Raw genomic sequence first — 17,524 nt, forward strand, 5'->3', positions numbered from 1 at the left:
CAAGCTGCGTGGGAGCCTTCTCTTACAAAGGCTGCTGTCAGCTCCCTCACCCCGCATAATCATGATGCAGACTGTGGCATCACTGCTGGTGACGTCTGTGATCGGAGAGAGTGGGATGTGCCCCGAGCTTCAGCACCTTGTTCACAAACAATGATGGATTGTTAATTTTCAAAGAAAATGAAGAGGGATTCAAAATAACACCTGCAACGCACAATATATTGCTTCATGAGCAATAAATAACAAACAGAAGATAAAAATTCCTAGCATTATTTACAGGACTTCAATGGCACTTGGACTCCCCACCATGAGAATCATTTCTTTGATGTGAAACATAAAGTAACCATGCTAAAAATGTTAATAGATTCTTGGTGGGGAAGGTGGTCTGATTTTTTTTAGTACAGTGGCATAAGCGAGTAGTACATCAACTAAAGAAGTTGGGATTAGCTGCACATGTGGTAGATGGGAAGGGACTGTGAAGAATCTAGGGGTATAAGGCACTCTCCAGTAAGAACACATGAACATAGGGGCACATGGATGGCTCAGTTGGTTAAGCATCTGACTCTTGATTTCAGCTCAGGTCATGATCTCATGGTTTGTGAGCCCACATCAGGCTCTGCACTGATGGTGCAGAGCCTGCTTGGGATTCTCTCTCACCCTCTCTCCCTGCCCTTTCCCTGCTCTCTCTTTCAAAATAAAAAAAATAAAAAAAAAAAAAGAACACATCAACATTGCTGCAGTAGAACAAGGTTTCTCAGCCTTCTCACTGTTGATATTTTGGGTCAGATAATTGTCTGCTGTAGGGGGCTGTCCTGTACATTGTAGGGTGTTTGGCAGTATCCCTGGCCTCTATCCACTAGATTCCAGAAGCACCCCCTACTTCCAGTTGTGACAACCAAAGATGTCTCCACATATTGCCAAATGTTCCCGGTGTGTGTGTGGCGGGGGGAAATTAGCCCCACTTAAGGATCCCTGCAATAGAGGACCTGGGGGATACCCATCTATGTAACGATGAGATCAGTAGCCTTCCCAGCTCAAATATTATATAACTTTATGATTTACCTAGTTTAAGATAGCATAGTGGTTAAGAGCATGAATTGTGGACCCAGACTGCCTGGGTTTAAATCAGGCTTCACTGCAAGCTGATTTTATGACCATTGACAGGTTACTTAACCTCTCTGCTCCTGTTACCTTATCAGTAAAATAGGGGTAATGAGAGGTCCTACTTCATAGGGTTGTTGTGAGTTATAGATTAATGTACATAAAGTGCCTAGAACAGTGCCTGGCACATAATAACTATTAAGTAAGTGTTAACTATATTTAGTCTTGTTATCATTACTATCATTAACACTATTATTCACCATTTATCTAAGTCCTGGAATGTTGCAGAGGTCTGATGTTTCACCCAGCTTTGGACCACTATCTTGCTTCTGCAGAAATGACTAGAGAGCTAAGTCCACAGTGCATTACTACACAATGCAAAGAGATTTTATTTGGCTATAGGTCTATTAAATAAGCATTGCAGGTAAGCCCCACTTTGTACAATTGTTGAGTTCTTCCAGAGTTCACTTATTTAAAAGCACACTAATTGGCACCTACTTCTAGCTAATCACTGTAGAATATACAAAAGTAAATGAGATTTATATCCCCTGCCTTCAAGGAGCTAACAAAGATGGGTGCTACATGCACATTTATTTTAGTAAATATAATTACCCTTAAATTTTCAAAGAAATTCTTGTCATTTCCTTTTTACCCGTGAAGAATTTCTATGTGATGAAAATTATCTTCCTATCTCCAGATTTATCTTTCTTAAAGTTTGTATTTCTATAAGTGTTGTGTAATTAAGTATGGTGATATTCTTATACTACCAGCATGTTAGGATTATAATACCTCAGATTATCACCATTTATCTTCCTCTTACTCTCTGTTTAAAATATTCTCCTCAGAAGAGACCGACTAAAAGAGATTTTATCTTAATACAACAACAGAGTGATATTCCATTCTGAATAGCTTGTCACACGCTATACACCTACTTTCTTCTGGGAAGAAGAATGTCTATACAGGACTCTCTTACATATATTCATATATTTCCTCATTCATTTATTTTAAATACTTTATTGAACATCTACTTTTTGTCAGACACAGTGTCTAGGCATGAGGAATAACAGGAGGAATAAGGGAATCCAGAGTCTAGGAGGAGAGACAGATATAGAAAGATTATAAAAATATAATGCAATAAGGGCTATTATAGTAATGTGTTCAATGAACTAGGGGAACACAAAAAATAAAGGGCTCTTTGGGAAGGAGTTTAGTGTGATGGATAAGACTGTGGACATTGGTACCAGAGCTGCCTGGGTTCATATTCCTGTTCTACCACTTATTAGCTATGTGATATTGAGCTGATTACTTAAACTCTCTGTGCCTCTGTTTCATTATCCGTATATTATTATAATTCCTATATATGCTGTGTCTCTCAGTAGACTTTGAACCCTCCAAGGGCTAGGACTACTTCATTATCATCACCTTAACTATTGCCACGTTATTGTTACCATTTACCTAGTACTCATTCTGAGCCAGAAGCCATGCTAAATTCTTTACCCACATTATCTAATTTAATCTTCAACAAACCTATAAGGCAAATACTATCACTTTCCTAAATTCGTAGCTTGCCATTTTTCTCATCAAATCCAGTTATTTATTCATAGAACTTATCACAATGTATAATTATTTTATGTTTATCTGTATTTTAATATCTCCCTTCTGCACTAGAGAGCTTCATAAGATCAAGGATTGGCATGAGGCCTGTTTGACTCACCATAATGTCTTCAATGTCTGTGATGGTGCCTGGCACACAGAAAATGTACAATGAGTGTACACTAAATATAAAAGGAAGGCTGTAAGGTAGACCAGCAAGAAGAGAAGTAAAGAGAAACAGAATGAGCATATACTTTAGTCCAGAACCAACTGACTCCCAAACCCATGCTCTTGATCACTAGGCAGTGTTGCTTCCTACTCTTAACAGACTTTCAATAGATGTTTGTTGACAAAATCCTCTCTTCAACTTTGCACAATACTGTGTAACAAAATTATAGTAAGCATAAAAACCAATGGATATAAACCTGGACATAAGAGAGAATTATGGGAGAGTGAAATGTCAGAGAAGGACATCTTTTGTCTTAATACAAGAGTATAGATGACGAGATGACACTAATGTACTGAACTTGTTTCAATGGAAATAAAGGAAACAAATGAAATAACTCTACTACAGGATGTGTGTGTGTGTGTGTGTGTGTGTGTGTGTGTGTGTGTTGTCTTCAAGATCAAATAACTGACAATAATTGACTAATCAAGTGAAGTATAATATAAAAATAAACAGATGGCAATGATTTGATAGTTATGGAGCGATACCAAGTTAAAATGGACAATTACTTCCAAATCTTTTACTCTTTTGGCACTAATGAACTCTTGTTCCAAAGTACCATAACTTCAATCAACTTACAGAGAAAGGATTCATTCACAACTACTCTACAGCCCTTGACCTCATGAGGAGTTCCCACACAAGGCAGAACAAAAAATGAGCATTGCAGGACACGTTCTTCAGACTTGGGTGAGGTATTTTGACAGCACTCGTACTTGACTTATGAATATTCTTGGCCACTGCCAGTGAATGTAGGACTTATGGGCAAATGAGCAATCTCTTCCTTTAGTGACATGGGACCACTTTTATAAAATACTTAAAGAAATTGCTAGATGTCCATTTTTAGTCTAGAAAGTGAATCAGGCCCATTTTTAGTCTAGAAAGTGAATCAGGCCTGGACTTAACTTTTCCACTATTAAGTGATGATTCCAAACAGATGTTCAACACAGCATATTTTGTTAGTTAAGACCTTAAATCCAGATTGTTGCCAGACAGAGATGATCATCTGGGATTTCCCTTTGAAAGTGAAAATGTATAAGCTTCCTTATATATGTGACTGTGCCTATATGGGAGAAAGATTATAGCCAATGATATCAAACTGAATTATCAGTTAGGTGCATTTATTTCTGGTTGTAAATCTAAATGAATTACTACATGTAAATTCAGTTGTCTTGGAGAGAGAATTAGTTTAGCAACTATGCCATCACTTTTAAGATAATTTATCTTTCTGAAAAGATATATAAATAATCAATGAGTGTCATTGCATGGATTGCTCATTGTGCCCAAAATCAATGTAGGTTGATTTTATTTATTCATTCATCCAAATATTTCTTGAATACCTACTTTATACCAGACACTGAACTAAAAAAATGGAGAAACAAAGACACCCAAACTAAGTCCCTGACCTATAGGAGCATGCAGGCCAGCAGAAGAGAGACGTGTATTTAATAAGTGTAATTCAAGGCAGTCAATGATAATGTCCAGTTGATCTTGCTTCCTGGAATGCTTTTCAATCCTAATCCTCCTATCACTACCTGGAGGAAAAACCTATCCCTCCTTAAAGACTCATTTCAAATTATTCTTTCCCAGCAAAGGCTTCCCTAGTATTCCTCATCCTCTCCACATCTCCAACCCCAAACATCCTTCCCAAGTCATTCCAGGAGATTTAATTACTCCTTTTCTGTTCTCATAACACTTTACTCACAGTTTTACTGCAGTACTTATTACAATAATTTATATTAGGTTATATGTCATGCCTCTCATTGTATTGTGAGTTCTTCCAGAGAAGTAAATGAGTTTTGTTCATCTCTGTAACTCCTAGTCACTAGCACAGGATCTGGCACATACCAAGACTCAATAAAGGTTTGGTTTAGGGAAAAGGAATGAGAGAATAAGCAAACATAAAAATAAAATTCTAGATGAAATGTTACAATAACACATTAGGAAGGAGTGATTAATTCTAGTGATGTGGCTTCACAGACAATGTAACATTTGAGATGACCCCTGAAAACTGAGTAGGATTTGACAGGTGGAGATGAGTGTTGGGGAAGTGGAGGGAAATGAAAAGGCAGAACTCCTTAAGAATTTAAAAACTGAATTTATCATAGCAAAATAATGCTGTAAATTCCACATGGTTCTTATCTAAACCATCTGGTTTATGTAAACAACCTTAGCAGAACTCTGCTTGCTAACATTTTAACAGGCACTTTGAATTAATATATATTTTGAAAATAGTAACACTGTGCTGTCCTTTAAAAAAACTGATAATTTAGATAATTCTCTCTCCTCCCCAAAAATTAGTCCAGAGTTTGGCTAGGTTGGTACATTGTAAATTCTCGTTCTTTGATCTCAGAATTCCTTATTAAGAATAATTCCTGATTCTCTTATGTTTCCCAGGACTGCAGAGCCAATGAGTAGCCAAACTGTTGCAAGAAATTATTTTTGGTATGGGGGCTCAGTCCTTCTAAACCTAGATGTTTCCTCTTGGAGTCATTCTCCAGCCACTAGAGAAAACCAGGGTGCAGATTCAGTAATCTCTAAAGGTCCCTTCCAGTTATAACATTCCCTAAAACTTGTCTCCCCTGGACTAGAGATTGGGAGTTCAGATGAACTGAATAATCAATATGTAAACTCTTGACTCAAAGGGTATCTGATGCCCTATGTTTGTTTTCTTAATAATATTTACAATATGGCTATTTCTAGCCATACTATGCCTTCATGGGAAACAACTGAAAACTGGATGTGAGGACTAGAGTTTCTGGCGATAGAGAAATCACCAGTTCTGAAATGTGACTTCTGACTATAGTAACAAATGCTAAGGCCATCAATCACTCTGTGTGTGTGTGTGTGTGTGTGTGTGTGTGTGTGTGTGTGTGGAGGGGGGCGGGTTGTGGAGAAGAGGCATAGGAAGCATAGAAAAATCATAAAAACTAATAAGTCAGAAATAATGTTTTTGAACATTTGCATTTTCTTGTTCTGACGAATCAGTGACAAAATAGCACTTGTATAAATAACCAAGGCAAGGTTCATCCCTGATATTTCCAGGTTAGAAGGATGTGATAGATGTTAGCAAGCTACTATTAGAACAGAGTTGTCTTCTAGAGTGTAATTGGCTGGAGTGCATACTGAGAGGTAGGAGAAAAGCCATGGAAAGATTTTTCTATAGAAATCAGTAGTCAGAGGGAAATTTCCAAAAATATGTCTTTCTGTGCTCCCAACTATGTAGTATATACATGCACTTGTATGCATAACTCACTTCAATGTCTTCTTATGTCATCATTGCTCCTGGAATGTCTTTTTCCTCTTTTCCTTCTTTACCTATCTAATAACTACCCATGACTCAAGACATGTTCTGTAAAAATCTGGCCAATTTGTTCAAATCCTATCTTCTCCATGAAGTCTTTCCCACCTACTCAAGCCACATTTTCATTACTTAAATTTCAGTAACATTTCCAGTCAATTCCATTCAATTATTTGGTTGTTTCTTAATGGTTTCATTGGAGATAGTAAAACATTGTGACTAAAAGTATATATCCTACATGACCTTAGACAATATATGTGACCTTTAAAAGCCTTTCATCTATTAAATGGAAATATAAATAGTCCCTTTCACAAGGTTATTTTTAAAGTTAAATGAAAATAATGTGTGCCAAGTGCTTTACCTAGCGTGTGGTAAGTGTTCAATAATTAGTGGTAGTAATGGATGGAGGTGGTGAGAGTAGCGATAATAGTAATAATCATTGCCACCATCATTGGTCTCTTCAATTATATTGTATAACCTTTGAAGGCAAGGACTACATATCCTCTCTGATTATTCTCTCATGTCCTCCTAATTTCCAAAATACTCAATTGGCTAATTTGATATTTGCTGATTGTATGTCCATCTCTATTCAATGTTAACTGCCTCAAAGAAATGAAATTACATCAAAAATAGAATTTTTCATTTTTTTTGCACCATGGAAACTGTTGGATGGTTTTTCTTAGTTTGCATGCATGAGTAGTTTGGATGGAAGCTGACAAAGTAATCATATGCAACTAGACTATGAGAAGAATAGGAAACCTCTTAGTCATCCCAAGCTCCTGTGGTATGTGTGCTTGAAAAAAAACCCAGAAAACTACAAAACCCTGATGAATGAAATAAAAGAAGAATTAAATAAATGAAGAGATATTTCATGTCCATGGATAGGAAGACTCAATATTTTCAAGATGTCAGTTCTTCCTAACTTGACTTAATGCAATCCCAATCAAAGTCCAAGCAAGTTATTTTGTGGTTATCAACAAACAGATTCTAAAGTTTATATGGAGAGGCAAAAGGCTCAGAATATCCAAAATATGTTGAACAAGAGCAGAGTTGGAAGCCTGATGCTACCCAACTTCAAGATTTACTATAAAGCTACAGCAATCAAGCCAGTGTGATATTGGTGAAATAATAGACAAATAGATCAGTGGAGTAGAATAGAGAACCCAGAAATAGACCCCACAAATAGAGTTAACTGATCTTTGACAAAGGAGTAAATGCAATACAATTGAGGAAAGACAGTCTCTTCAACAAATGTGCTAGAACAGCTGGAAATCCTCATGCAAAAAAAAATCTAAACACAGATCTTATACCCATCACAAAAATTAACTCAAAATGGATCATAGACCTAAATGTGAAATGCAAAACTTTAAAACTGCTAGAAAATAACATGAGAGAAAACCTAAAGGACCTTGGATATGGTGATGACTTTTTTTTTAATGTTTATTTCTTTTTGAGAGAGAGAGAGAGAGAGCACACACACAGGAGGGACAGAGAAAGCGCATGTGTGTGCGTGCGCACATGAGAGACAGGCAGGAGGGATCCAAAGCGGACGCTGCACTGACAGCAGAAAGCCAAATGTGGGGCTTGAACCCAAAAACTGTGAGATCTTGACCTGAGCCAAAGTCAGATGCTTAACCAGCTGAGCCACCTAGGTACCCCAGTGATGACTTTTTAGTACACCAAAGGCATGATCCATGAAGGAAATTATTGATAAGCTGGACTTAACTAAAATTAAGATCTTATGTTCTGCAAAAGACAATGTAAAGATAATGAGAATATAAGCCACAAACTGGGAGAAAATATTTGCAATATACACATCTGGTAAAGGACTATTATCTAAAATATACAAAGAACACTTAAAACACAACAAGAAAACAAACAGCCCAATTTAAAATCGGGTCAAAAATTTTAATAGACACCTCACTAAAGAACATATACAGATGGCAAATAAATATATGAAAAGATGTTCCGTATTATGTAACAGGAAAATGCAAATTAAAACAGCAAAGAAATACCACTATACACCTATTAGAATGGCCAGAATCCAGAACACTGACATCACTAAATACTAGTGATGATATAGAGCAACAGAACTCTCATTCACTGCCAGTGGGAATGCAAAATGGTTTGGCCACTTTAGAAGATAGGTTGACAGTTTCTTACAAAAGTAAATATGCTCTTACTATACAATTCAGTGATTGTGCTGCTTGGCATTTCCCCAAAGGAGTTGAAAACTTATGCTCACACAAAAATGTGCACATGAATGTTTATAGCAGTTTTATTCATAATTGTCAAAACTTGGAAACAACTACAATGTTCTTCAGTAGGTGAATGGATAAACTGTGGTACATCCCTATGATGGAATATTATGCAGCATTCTATTATGATAGAAATGTGCTATCAGGCCATGAAAAGACATGGAGAAAACTTAAATGCATACTACTGAGAAAAGCCAATCTGAAAAGGCTGCATGTTGTATGATTCCAACTATGTGACATTATAGAAAAGGCAAAACTATGGAGATGATTCGAATAAGATCAGTAATTGCCAGGGGTTGGGGTGTAGGGAGGGATGATATAAGCAGAGCACAGAGAATTTTCAGGGCAGTGAAAATATTCTGTGTGATACCACAAGGATGTATACATGTTATTATACATTTTTCCAAATCCATAGAATGTACAACACCAAGAGTGAACCCTAATTTAAACTATGACTTTTAGATGATTATGATGCATCATTGTAACAAATGTACCACTCTGGTGGGGGATGTTGATAATGGGGGAGGCTATCCATGTGTGCAGGAAGAGGGTATAAATGAAATCTCTGTACCTTCTCTGTAATTTTGCTGTGAACATAAAACTGCTCTAAAAAATAAAGGCTTCATAAAAAAAAAAAAAAACAAAAAACAAAAAAAAACAAAAACAAGAGAAAAGGAAGGAACAGAGGGAGTAGAAAGAGAAAGAAAGTAACACACTAAAATACCATCTGGTAAACTTCTTTCAAATTCTGTGACTTCCTTTCAGTTCACATTGTATTGTTTTAACCCTTGTAAAGAGCTGGAATTAAGGCTCTATCTACTACTTGTCCATCAGTCTGTTTCTGTAAAGTGTTTGCCAGTTTATGTTAAGCAAACTACATACTGAAACCTTAATACAACAAATTATTTTGCTTGTCATTTTTTTTTTTAGCTGATAGTAGTAGAACTCTGAATGTGGATTCCACTGCAATGACGCTACCTATGTCTGATCCAACTGCATGGGCCACAGCAATGAATAATCTTGGAATGGCACCACTGGGAATCGCTGGACAACCAATTTTGCCTGGTATGCTATTTTTAATCACATCACAAGTGTTTCTTTTTATTGACCATGTGGTAATAAATATAACAGTATGACACAACTTATTTTGAAGTTGACATTTACCAGATTCTGCCTAGAGTGTGCATTTTTGTAATATGAGCTTTATAAGCAGGGTGGCCAGTAGTTACTAGTATACTCCTTATTGCACTATGGACTAGGGATATAGCTGATACAGGATATGGGCATTAATATTTAAATAGGTTGTCGAAATAAAAGGCAACAGAATTTGGCAAGGAATTATAAAGTTTATCTAATTTTATAGATTTAGAGGAGACAAATAAACATGGAGTGGAAATGAGAATTGACTTAGACACCTCAAAAATCTTAGATTCCTAAACTGGGGAAGAAGAGATGGTAGGGAACATTCCAAAGTGGTTCACATTGAATAACTGTTCATATTTTTTTAAACAAAGTAACCAGTAAGAGAATGGGCATGTTGTACTTACTCCAGCTCCACTAAAGATAAAATCAGAAGAAAAATGCCACAGCCTCTGAAGGGTTTGGTTTAAACACAAAAAAAGCTTCTATACTGTCAGAACTATTAACCGTTAAAATGGATTTGTGAAGACATTAGGGAATTGCCATCTATGGAAGCCTGGAGTGCTTTTAAAATAGCCTAAATATTAATCTTCCCAGGTTCATCTAATTGTGATCTTACTTTTTTTTTTTTAATTTTTTTTTTCAACGTTTATTTATTTTTGGGACAGAGAGAGACAGAGCATGAACGGGGGAGGGGCAGAGAGAGAGGGAGACACAGAATCGGAAACAGGCTCCAGGCTCCGAGCCATCAGCCCAGAGCCCGACGCGGGGCTCGAACTCACGGACCGCGAGATCGTGACCTGGCTGAAGTCGGCCGCTTAACCGACTGCGCCACCCAGGCGCCCCGATCCTACTTTTAAAAGAATGGCAGGACCAGGCCCATCGAGTACCTTGCTATTCAAAGTATAATCTGCATAACCTGGGAGCTATTAAGAATTGCTAAATCTTAGGGGCGCCTGGGTGGCACAGTCGGTTAAGCGGCTGACTTCAGCCAGGTCACGATCTCGCGGTCCGTGAGTTCGAGCCCCGCGTCGGGCTCTGGGCTGATGGCTCGGAGCCTGGAGCCTGTTTCCGATTCTGTGTCTCCCTCTCTCTCTGCCCCTCCCCCGTTCATGCTCTGTCTCTCTCTGTCCCAAAAATAAATAAACGTTGAAAAAAAAATTAAAAAAAAAAAAAAAAAAGAATTGCTAAATCTTAGGCACTAGCCCAGAGCTACTGAATCAGAAGCTGCATTTTAACATGATCCCCAGGCTATTCACAAACACAGTAGAGAAACGGATCTAGAGTAATGCCACTTTGTTGTGCCATTTGTCTATATAGTTAGTGACCTCCACCCCTCCCCCCAAAATAATTTCACAGTTCCAATTCAGATTTTGAATCCTTATAAGGTATAATGGGGGCATGCAAGTGTAGGCAACAATACTTTATAATCTTAATAATTAAGAAATGTGATTACATAGAAAACTAGGAAACAAGCTTAAAAGCAGCCAAATATAAAGGAAAAATATGTAAATGAGAAATGGGTGGAGAATGAAGGCACTTGGATTATGTATGTGGCAGAGGCAATGAACTGTCCCACCAAACTATAATTTATGCCTTGGACTATAGTTGACTAGACTGCATCCTACTCCATGAGACCAACCATGATTGAAATGAGCAACCAGGGATCCTTTTAGGGTGAATGATTGGACTATAGATCTCCTTGGGTTTTGAATGACTAGTGGAGCCAATCTGGAATCAGCAGGTGTTATGACAGGAGCCACTACTGCATCATGGTTAAACATTCAGACTCTGGAGTCCATCTGCCTGACTTCCAAACCTGTTTCTTTCACTACTTTATTTTGAGTAGTTAAATATCTTCTATGAAACTCTGTTTCCTCATTCATAAAATCAGACTAATAATACTTAACCCCTTAGGATTTTTGTGACAATTAAATTGTCACAAATGCACAATGCCTGCCTTAGCACAGTGCCTGGCACATAGTGCTCAAACGTGTTAGCTATTAAAATATTTTTTAAATCATTATTAATATACTTTTTATACATATTTCTAAAGGATGTAATGGGTCTTTTAAATTTAGTTCTTCCTCATTATTTCATTGTAATAGTATTTAAACTAAAATATTATGTACTATTTTATAGCTCCATTTGGAGTGGTCCTGAGTCACAATCTCTTACAGTCTAGAGAAGCTAAACAATCTGATTTGCCTTAAACATTGCCAGTTCATGGAAATCTGATCTGTATGGGTATATGTCTCAGGGAAAAATCTTGAGGCCAGATCTGCACTGATGCAATATGTTAGTTATATTGGATTATTTGTAAATTACAATGTCTAAACATAAATCTATGTTCACATGGTAATCTTCAGCATTTAGTCACCCATCTGGAATGTGGAGCAAGAAAGGCTTAGCATTGAGAGTAAAAAAATCATCCAAGGCATCACTATAGGCCCCTTATTGCTGGGGTCAATAACAGGCCTAAAAATTTGGGTAGGTTTTCTTCACAGGAGCTCAAAGGGCTATTCCTGGAGAGAGTATCTTGTTTACTATGTAACAACATAGACCTCAAAGACAGACTGTTTGGGTTTGGATCATTGCTCTGCTACTTGCTAGCTATGTGACCTCACACAAGTTACTTGACCTATCGGTACCTCAGTTCCCTCATCTGTAAAATGAGGATAACTCTAGTATCTACCTCATAGGATTGCTGTGAAGATTAAATAATATGCTTAGCCCAATGTTTGGCTTGTAATAAGCACTCAGTAAAAGTTAACTGCCATCATTATTATTACTATTAGTAGTGCTATATGCTCTTTAAGATAAAGGAAATACTAACATCCTTCCTTCAAATGGCTGCTAAGCTACCACTTAAATTGAAAGTATTTGAGTTCAATGCTGCCACCATCAGCTCTAATGAGTGTTCCTCACATCCACCTCCAGCCAGACATTTGAAACCTTACGAGTGATTTTCATTTCTACTTCTAGCCCTCTTTGCCTGCATCTTATTTTCTTAAGCACTATGAAGAAATAGATTCTCACGGTCCCCTTCAACTTTGTGTTTCAGTAATTTTTTAGCTATGCTTTAGGGAAAGTTACTTGACTTTGGAAACCAGATCTTAGAAATACTGATATTTAGTTTAGTAGTGCTCTTTTTGTCTTAAAAGTACCTTGAGCAATAGTGTTGGGCTGAGACATACGAAGCTATCTGTAAAATTACTTGAGTTTCGTGTCAACTAATTTTTCCCCTCTCTGTATTATTTTAGGAAGGCAGTTTAACCATTGAGATTAGAACACAGGTTCAGGATCCCGACTGCCTAGGTTCAAATAAATCCCTGCTCTACCATTAAGTAGCTATGTAAACATTGGCAAGTTACTTAACCTCTCTAGGCCTCAGTTTCTTCATCTGTAAAACACAGATAATAATAGCATCTATGACATGGGGTTGTTGTGAAGATTAATGAGTTAATACATTAAAGTCTTAGAATGATTCCTGCTTCACAGTAGTCTCTCAATGAACTTAACTCTTATTACTGTTTTGAGTTCACATCTGACATATGCTCACAAAAAGTTGAATTATGGCTCATTTGTATTCTTAGCAACAGTGAAGGGTAATGAATGCAGAAGCAAAATTTTCCCTGGGAGAAGTGCTGGACAATAGCAGGTGAAGGGAACAGTACCTGCTAGTGCTGATGACTGCTCCTTGTAAATCTCATGGTGTATCCACAGAAATGGAAAGTTGACACCACAATCCAATGCTGCCTACCCTTCTTCTTGCCTAGATTATGGGAACAGAATGCCTGTTATTTTTATTATGTAACATTTTAACTGAATGGGCTAAAACATCCCCCAATCCTGTATCCTGCCTGCCTCAAGATTCCTTGAAATGTAAATGGCAGCCAATGAGCCACATGGAACTGTTCCCTGAGATCACTCACTGATGGCTCAGTAATTCAGCTACTTTTCTGCCCCTTATGAGGTTTCCTACTGAGCTTTTTGTCCAGTCTGAACTGTTCCTACTGAATTTTTTTTTTTTGTCCAGTCTCATCTGGTCTGTGACAATAGAAAAGGCTTTTGGCATTGATGAAAAACAAATGATACATAAGCTGCCTTGATTTCCCCTAGAGAACTCAAATCCATACTGTCATGGAAGCTGAGTCTCTTGACACATACTTGTCATCAGGGTGGTGTCATTATATTCATTGAGTGGGGAGCAGAGAGGCCATCTCTGGGGTTTGGTTTGGAGCTCCCTTTCATCTAACATGGTGTTTTGTACAGCTGCTATTCAATAAAGTTAATCCACGATGATGGCAAATTAGGAGGTCTCCTCTGTCTGGCAGCTGTCTTTCCTGCTAGAGTATTTGCTTTTCCAAGCTGGACAAATTACGACTAATGTTAGTTTTCAAAGAGAGGGACCACGAAGGGTCAGACCTTCTGTTTAAGGAGCATTGTTCTGCCCATGATACCAGATGAATCCAAAGATGGATCAATTAAGGAGTACTCATTGAATAGCTCCTTTATTTTACTTTATTTTCCCCTCAATTAAAATATTCTTAGCATCCAAATATAGACCCTGTGAAGTCCCAAAGGAGAAGAGTCTCTCATTATGGTGTCTCCACTTTATTGACTATACTACCTCCATAATAGGAGATGTTGGAAAATAGGGACTTATGGACTTTATTTTGTCATTTTTAAGAAGGCAGTTCTCACTGGACCCAGGGGGCCAATTCTGATGGGAGCAGAAAGAATGAGGATGTGTGACACATGATAGGCCACTGCTCTACAAGCTCCTCAAGGAGAGACAGACGTGTTTCTATTATTTTTAATATCTCCCACAAATAGAATATGGCTTCAGTGGCAGATAAGTTTGAAATCCTGGGAAAAGAGAGCACTGTTCATCAGCATGGTGGACACTTTACTGAAAACCAATGATATGTAAAACACGATACCAAATAGAATTAATGCCTCCATAAAAGAAGCTTGAAGCCTACCCAGTGATGGTACTCTCAAAACTCCCCATGGAAACTATTACAAAGAGTGGCCAAATGAGATCATTTGTTCATTCATTCATACAAGAAATATTTACTGAGGCCTGCTGTACACAGAGTACCGTGAGAAACCCTGGGGATAAAGCAATGAACAGAAAAGACAAGATTCTTGTCCTCTTACTGGGTTCAGTACTTTGAGAACCTCCATATTTTCTCCCTAATACATCTCACATATGAGATGCCTCTTGAATGATAACATATCAGAGGCTTCCTACCCATTTTGTTCATTTGTGCTTTTATTCATCCATCCATTCATTAAAAACATATTGAGCTAGGGTTAGGGTCATGGGGTATCCAAAATGGGTATGGTTCAATCCTTGCCTTCAAGCTCAGGGTCCACTAGCAGAGGCAAAGTCAATATCACTACACTACAATGTAGCAAATGTCTCAGTAGAAACATATAGAAAAGTACTATTTTAGCTAGGGTGGATGAGAGGGAGTGCTAGGTAGATGGTAGTGGTCTGGGAAGGTTCACAGAAGTGGTAATATTTGAGCACAGTATGCAGAGATATATGAGAATGTATCAGGTGAAAAAAAAGGGCTAAGAATGATCCAGGAAGAGGAAATGATGCATCAATTACTGGAATGTATACTAGAGTATACGGCATGGGGACAATGGTTAAATATTGAGTAGAATTGCATCATCCCATTCCACAAAGTGTGAGGCAGCATATGAGAAAGGTTATAATAAAAGAGAAAAATTACAAGCAAAATAAACCAGCTTCTAGGAAAATATAAATGAAGGTCAAAGGTGCAGACCAGGGGGCACCTGGGTGGTTCAGTCAGGTAAGCCTCTGACTCTTGACCTCAACTCAGGTCATGATCTCTAGTTGGGCTCTGTGCTGTCAGCACAGAGCCTACGTAGGATTCTCTCTCTCCTCTCTCTCTGCCCCTCTTCCACTCCCTCTCTCTCTCTTCCTCTCTCCCTCTCTCCCTGTTTCTCAAAATAAATATACATTTTGAAGTGAAGATCAGGTAGGGAGGTTAATTAGAATTCAGATGTGTAGGTCATAGGATCCTACCCAATTTCTAAAGTTGAGCTGTACCCATAGCCAAAACAAAAAGGGAAACATGATCAGTTATGTAATTTGCATTTTCCATGAAGAAAAAATATACCAAACCTCAGAGAAGTCAAACTTTTCATGGCCCTTCACAATTTTGTGTGTGTATTTGACATTTTAGCTCTGAAAGAATTTTTTCATAGGGAGCTTCTTATAGGGATGTACACTAAGTGAGGTAGTTGAGTAATTTCTGAAGCCCAAGCACAGCTGTGTAGCCCAGGACTAGTCAATATTATTTTCCCTAATTTGCTGCAAAATATAAAAACTAAAAATATAGTGATTTTTATATAAAACTAAATTTGCTTAGTTGAAATGACTGTTCTTTATTCTGAGATTATAGACTTTCTACATTGTTTGGTTTAAAATATTCTGTCTTTATGAACTGTGTGCATGTATATTGGCTAGTTTCTGTTATTTTTTCCCACGTCTTGTTTTGGCAAATTAAGAGGAAGATAATATACGTACATATGTAATTATTTTTATTCCTCTCTAAACTCTAGAAATCTTGGAACCACAGATGTAGAGTGAAATGTCCTCAGTAATGCCCCTCATCACAGCCTCCCATGATGAGAGTCAAGGTCATGATCCTTAATCTGTCAAATGTTCTAACAAAGGAAGAACACAGTATAAATAAATGGGAAGGAATAGGGGGAAGCTGGGCTAGAAAGGTAGATATTTGCAAAAATTTATACTAAAGAAATAAAGCTTCATTTGTATAAATTTGAAATCAAAGTTGAGATTTACTGGGGAGAGTCTTTGTGAACTCTAATTATGCCATATAATCCACCCAAGCTTAGTTTGCTACCTTATTTGCCATTGTACACAAACCAAGCCCTGCCTCAACTTTCCAGCTGGCCTGAAGTAAGGGTTTAGATGATGTTTTGGAGAAGCAGGCAGATGTTAGTAGAATTTGAGAGTCATTATGCAAAAATTTGGAAACTAGTGCTCTATTTCCAAGAGGGCTACTGATAACTGCAGGATCATCTGTCAGTGTAGCCAGGCTGTCCTTAGAAATATACGTTCTCTCTTAAGATTGACTGCTTGAAAAGTCTTTGTGAGGATTTGCATGGCGAAGAGGCAGTCAGAACTGTAGTGGGTTAAAATTTCATAATACCCAGGCAAAATTCTTATTTTCCAATGAATTTTATAGGAACTCTAAACAAATAGCAATAATGTCCCAGAAATGTATACCTGAATTGGAATCAATTTTCTGTAAAATACCTTAATTATATTTAGATCTCATTTGGAACACTTATTTTAGACTAATCTATGGTTGCATTTTAGTGGTTTTATTGTGAGTGCCAACTACCTCCTGGTGCTCAAAGAGTCTCTGGAACACCTAACAAAATGGAAATGCCTTTATGGGCCTGGAGGGGCTCTTGGATGGCAAGAAGTCACTAAGTGCAGGCAGAGCCTTTCTGACGACATGAAGGGGCTTCCAGCTAGCCAGAACCAGGTCCAGTGCTAAAAAGGCAAGACCAACAGTAAATGTGTCACCTCCTACCTTTGCCCACTTCCAGTTCATACACTGCCACAAGTTAAACTTCATCTGTGAGTCAAAGTTGAGACAATGGATTTTAAAGAGGCCTCTAAATTAACTATTAGTGTGGCAATATGTGTATCAAACACCTGAACAGGAAGTTCTAAGTGTAGAGATAAGCAACCAGATGGTAGCCTTTTGGAGAGAAACATTTGAAGGCCTGCTACAGGTTGGATAGGTAGAGATAGAGCTTAATCTGACAGGGAGTATCTCTTTTTTCCAGTGGATCCATGGACTTTGTGGGAAGCAATATAGATGAATGATT

At 37.7% G+C, this 17,524-nt stretch overlaps 1 protein-coding gene across 10 annotated transcripts in view; it reads left to right on the forward strand.

The window, feature by feature from the left end:
• The window catches only part of ENOX2 (ecto-NOX disulfide-thiol exchanger 2), a 286,573-nt gene that overhangs the window by 212,049 nt on the left and 57,000 nt on the right, over window positions 1-17,524 (forward strand). For 9 of the 10 annotated variants that reach the window (XM_040468180.1, XM_040468176.1, XM_040468174.1 and 6 more), the window contains one exon: window positions 9,404-9,538. In XM_040468180.1, coding sequence (XP_040324114.1) covers window positions 9,442-9,538 — 97 coding nt within the window. In that variant the 5' untranslated portion in view covers window positions 9,404-9,441. Of the gene's footprint in view, window positions 1-9,403; window positions 9,539-17,524 lie in introns of those variants that run through there. The other variant, XM_040468179.1, reaches the window with a different exon arrangement.

Source organism: Herpailurus yagouaroundi, unplaced genomic scaffold (genome assembly GCF_014898765.1).
Source record: "Herpailurus yagouaroundi ecotype Mexico unplaced genomic scaffold, PumYag 67681, whole genome shotgun sequence".
Lineage (NCBI taxonomy): Eukaryota > Metazoa > Chordata > Mammalia > Carnivora > Felidae > Herpailurus > Herpailurus yagouaroundi.